Source organism: Arctopsyche grandis, chromosome 5 (genome assembly GCF_051622035.1).
Source record: "Arctopsyche grandis isolate Sample6627 chromosome 5, ASM5162203v2, whole genome shotgun sequence".
Taxonomy (NCBI): domain Eukaryota; kingdom Metazoa; phylum Arthropoda; class Insecta; order Trichoptera; family Hydropsychidae; genus Arctopsyche; species Arctopsyche grandis.
In genome coordinates, this window is record NC_135359.1 from 14,458,877 (window position 1) to 14,463,906 (window position 5,030).

The 5,030-nt window shown below is 34.3% G+C and overlaps 1 protein-coding gene across 1 annotated transcript; it reads right to left on the minus strand.

Annotated features, from left to right (window-relative positions):
- Nucleotides 1–2,115: 2,115 nt before the first annotated feature.
- LOC143912335 (zinc finger MYM-type protein 1-like) lies at nt 2,116–4,659 on the minus strand. Its single transcript, XM_077431619.1, has 2 exons — nt 4,403–4,659; nt 2,116–4,332 (listed from the first exon to the last, which is right to left on the minus strand). The coding sequence occupies exon 2, from the start codon at nt 4,288–4,290 to the stop codon at nt 2,116–2,118; it is 2,175 nt and encodes a 724-aa protein (XP_077287745.1). The 5' UTR covers nt 4,291–4,332; nt 4,403–4,659.
- Nucleotides 4,660–5,030: the final 371 nt, after the last annotated feature.

Genomic DNA, 5,030 nt, shown 5'->3' on the forward strand with positions numbered 1-5,030 from the left:
TTTAAGCTTTATCTGAAATCATACTCCGCCATATACTTAAGAATGCATTCAAAGAAGTATAGAGCACTGTAATGGTTGAAATGGTACCCGAGAGAATGTAAAAAAGTGAAAGGAAGGCCGCAAGGAAGATGGGTGGATGAAATTAGAAGAATGTGTAGGGTGGGATAGATGAAAGTTGTGCAAAACAAAGTTGTCGGATACGTCACGTAGATATAAAAATGTACGAAAGAAACGATCAAATGGAAGGAGATAAAAGAAAAGGGTGGATGAAATCGGAAAAATGTGTGGAGCGAGACAGATGAGAGTTACTCAAAACAGACATGAAGGAAGCGTGTTGGAGAGGCTTTCATCCACCTTTGGATGTGAATGGCTATACAAGATGATACGTATACTTATGTATGTAAGTATCATAGGAGGTTCATTTCTACACTCTATTTGATGGTTTTTCTTCCTGTCCTTTATCGAATGGCTCCTATTCCAAGAGTTATCCAACTTCTCAATGAAATAGTAGCTGCTAAGCCTGAATGTGATATTTTCCACCTCAGTGAGCATAGGTAATCGGATATTATTTTAACCTATTTGTCTGGTAGTCTGTGCTCATCATTATTTTCATAATTATTGTGGTATATGAGTGGAATTTTGATCTTCTCTCTTCCATTTGGGCCTCGCAGGGATGTGTTGTATTTGCGGCTGGTTCTTATATGTACATATATTGGTGCTGGCTATAGATGCAAGGCATTCCCTACTTTGTATTTTATTATTTGATATTTTTACTTTATCTGCTAATTATTATAATGCTATTGTTTTAAATGATTATGTATAAATATATTTTTTGTCTGTGTATATATGTGTATATGTATATATTTTTTATTTTTATCATCTTTCTGTATTTTTTCGACCATTGTGGCGCATTAAGGACTTCTGTAATGCCACAATCATCCAAACTTAAACTAAAAAAATTGTTATGGGACACGGGTCCTTAACCGATACTTCTTTTGTGTATAAATATTCTAAAACAAAAAATAAATGAATATTTGTTTGTTGGTTTTATACATATGTAAGTCACGAGATGAACACTTTCTGGCTGATATAAATTATATAAAGGTGAATTGTTTTGAAATTAGGTTTTCGGAACTAGCCGATGAATAACATTCATGGAAAAGGCTGACTTTCTTTGTAGAGAAAAAGTGCTTTGGAAAACGTTAAGGCAAACTTTATCAAAAGGCAGTGCACACGTACGTCCTCTTGCTTTGTGAGAGGCCAAGTTGCGAGAGTTCACCCTCTCCTAATGCGAAAGCGATACGTCCTTTCAGAGGAGAGGGCTGCCAAGAAGCCCTCTGGCACGTGTTGAACCTGCCCCATCAAATCGGATTAGGTCCTCACCGACACATCTGATACACAAATAAATGACGCTACCTCGTCATATAATATATACATAGTACTATGTTATTCAAAACTTGAATAGAAACTTAATTATTAGAATAAAACTGAAACATAAATATTTTCCTATGTATGATTTATGACCGTTCTAAACATGAATCAATCTTTTTTTTCCTCTCTCATGCATATACATACATACAATTAAGTGAGTGCAAAAATTATATGAAACGATTTACACATGTACATCTACATAAATATAAAGGTAAATATCGTATGTTCGTACATCACCCATATAAAACGCACTTACGATTTACTGTATAATAATATATATAAAAACGGACGGGATGTATGTATGTATGTATGTATGTATGTATGTATGTATGTATGTATGTATGTATGTATGTATGTATGTTTGTATGTTTGTATGTATGTACATATGTTTGTGCGAGTGCATCAACGAGTATGGGGAATTCAAAAAAACAAATTTTAGAATACCAAGAGTATACGTTATGCATAAGGATGTGGCGTGACGACAGCTCGTGTCGAGGAGACGCAGGGAAGCGGGGAAGGTGTGGAGCGTTTGACAGGTGCTCCTGATATTGAGCGAGTTGTAACTGGTGGCGTCAGCGTCAGATGAGCTGTGCGGGAGCGTACACATATACACACATCAGTGGCGGGCGGTGACTTTTCAAACAAGGGATGCTGTCCCTTGTTTGAAAAAAAAAACCGACCAATTTATTTTTTAAAATTTAATTTTATTCTTCGTTCCTTTTTACAAAATTCATCGATAACCGCATCATAGAATTTTTTATTGTTTTTTAAATTTGACATTATTTTCTTTTCGATTGCAATTAAAGCAAGACCAGAGAGTCTTTCTTCACTTTGACTACTTCTGGTGAACGTTTTAATTCTTTTCATAGTCGAAAATGATCGTTCAGCCGATGCGCTCGTGGAAGGTATCGTACAAATTAATTGTATTAAACTAAATACTTGTTCCAAAACGTCTATTAGATCATCTTTCACAATTAATTCCTTTACGTCATTTATAGATTTCAAATGAAAATCTTGCGTTGAGTACATGTAAATTAATTCGCTTTTTAATTTCATAAAATCAAAGTATTTTCCATAAGTTAGGTGGAGTGATTTAAATAGGAAATCTGGAAAATTATTTTCATATTCTTTAAATTTTTTGACGTTAAAAAATTCGAGAAATTTTAAATTTTCGATATCTCGAAATCGATTGGTTGTATTTACTGAAAGAGTTTCTAAAATTTCAGAATAGTGAAGTTTATACGTTGTTTTCACATCTTCTTCACATTCAGCATATTTTCTTTTTCTATTAAAATTTTTAGTTATTACTTTGTTCCACAATGAATCAAAATCGTCTTTTTTGTTATCTAAATATTTTACAAATTTTTTAATTTCACTTACGCAATACGATATGTCAAAGGTTTTTTTTTGTAAAATTTCAAATAAAAAATTTGCCGAATTAAATATTGCAGAAAATAAATGCAAATTGAAATTGAATTCAAACTCTTTTAAATAACGATGAAGGACTTCAGCATTTATGACAGCATCAGTATCCCATTCGTCTTCGTCATTAATTATTTGATTAAATATTTCCATTAATTCTGTTTGATATTCTAATATCATATTTAAAATTTTGCTATTGTAGTTCCATCGTGTAGGGGCAGCAGTGGGAAATCGTTTTTTTATTTGACAATCGAGAAGGGAAATTCTTCTTGAAGACTTACAAAAAAAAGTTGAAAATGACAACATACGGCTGAAAAAACGTTTGCATCCGGATATATGTTTAACAGATTGCGACAAAACTAAATTCAATCTGTGAGCGTAACAATGGACAAATAAAGAATTAGGACAAATATCTCGAATTTTTCGTTGCACTCCATTATGCTCCCCGGACATTACAGCCGCTCCATCGTACGTTTGTGCAATTAATTTGTCCAAACAACCAAATTCTTCCAAGGTCTCACGTATGTGCTGAAAAAGAGCATTAGCTGTTCTATTGGGACTAACATCGACAAATCCAACAAATCTCTCCTGAATTTCATTATTTTCATCTACATATCTAAAAATAGTAGATAGCTGAGCTTTGCGACTGATATCTGTAGATTCGTCCACAATTATGGAAACAAATTTTGATGCACGTATTTCAGTTTTAATCTCATCTAGCAAGACTTTTGATATTGCGGATACCAAGTCATTTTGTATATGGTTCGATAGTCCAGTAAACACCGTAGAGTTATCTAAATGAGTTTTCAATTTTATGTCTGATTCACTCAACAGATACAGCAATTCAATATAATTCCCTCTATTTTCCGATTCCTGGTGCTCAAAATGTCCTCGTAAAGGTTGTTCTTGTTTTGCTAAAAAACAGATCGCGCTTATTAATTTCGACAAAATGTATCTATTTGCAGTAACTTCTTTGTTGTGCATTTCAATATTTGCTTTAAACTGAGCACTTAAAAAATTTTCTATACGAGGTCCCTTTCCAAATTTTTTAAATTGAGCAGCAGAACATATGTGAGCTTGAGAACATTCATGTCTCTTGCGCGATTTACTTAAATTGTTTAGGTCAGAAAATCCAAATTTACTCCAGACATTCACTTCTTGAGAAAATAAAATACATGGCCAACAGAATAATTTCGTTAAGTGAGCACATCCACAAATCCATGAAATTTTTTCGTATGTTTCTGTGTACCTTTTAAATGTTTTTGTTTTAGACTGAATATTTAATATTGGTGTGGGTTTGGGGCTCTTAACAATAATCTCCTTTTCATTAAATGGGAGAGAAGCAAATCTTCTTTTCAGCACATTTTCAATTAAACAATTGCAATTATTATTGATCTCGACGACAAGTCCACTCTCATTGTTATTTTCGATATCCATATTAAAGGCAATAATGAAAACTCGTAAGTAGTGGAACGTAAACTAAAAATAAAGTTAGACGAAACTAATTAAAATGAAAACTTAATTCAAAAGTAAAAAATAACCAACTTACAGTATAAATGATTAACTTCGTCTAAAGAAATGAATCGGCTAGCTTTTTGATAAATAACTTGGGGCGTAGCGTGCGGAAATATCGATCAACAGCGGCTTCCAAGTGAAACTCAATAGATAAGCAAACAGAGAAACCGAATCCACCGTAGAGGTTAAACAAGTGTCAACGCGTCCGCGCGAATATGACAGCCTCATAGTGCGCATGCGCAAATGGGATCGGTCCGAACTCCGAATCCATGACGCGCGCGCACTTCACTCAGCGTCTACTCGCCAGCGTCACTCGCCTGTGGCCGGCCTATGCGAATGCGGCCTATGCGAATCCTTAATAAAAATTATCAAAAGATCCTATATAATGCATCATGTAACAAAAAACACGTGATATGTGAAATATATATCATATACTACATCATAATCACGTACATCACTAAGAATACATCGAAGCGAAATTCAAATATTTATTAAAAATACTCTTGGCTTTTTAAAGTTATAGGGGATGCGCCGCATCCACCGCATCCATGGACCGCACGCCACTGACACACATCTATGAAGTAACACACACACACACATTCATAATTTCGCCACGGGTGAACGGGGAGCGTTTTAATACGTGCGCGCGCCTATATACTACC

What these genes read in the sequence shown, in the direction of transcription:
- LOC143912335 (XM_077431619.1), bottom strand. Translation starts at nt 4,290, where the DNA reads ATGGATATCGAAAATAACAATGAGAGTGGACTTGTCGTCGAGATCAAT.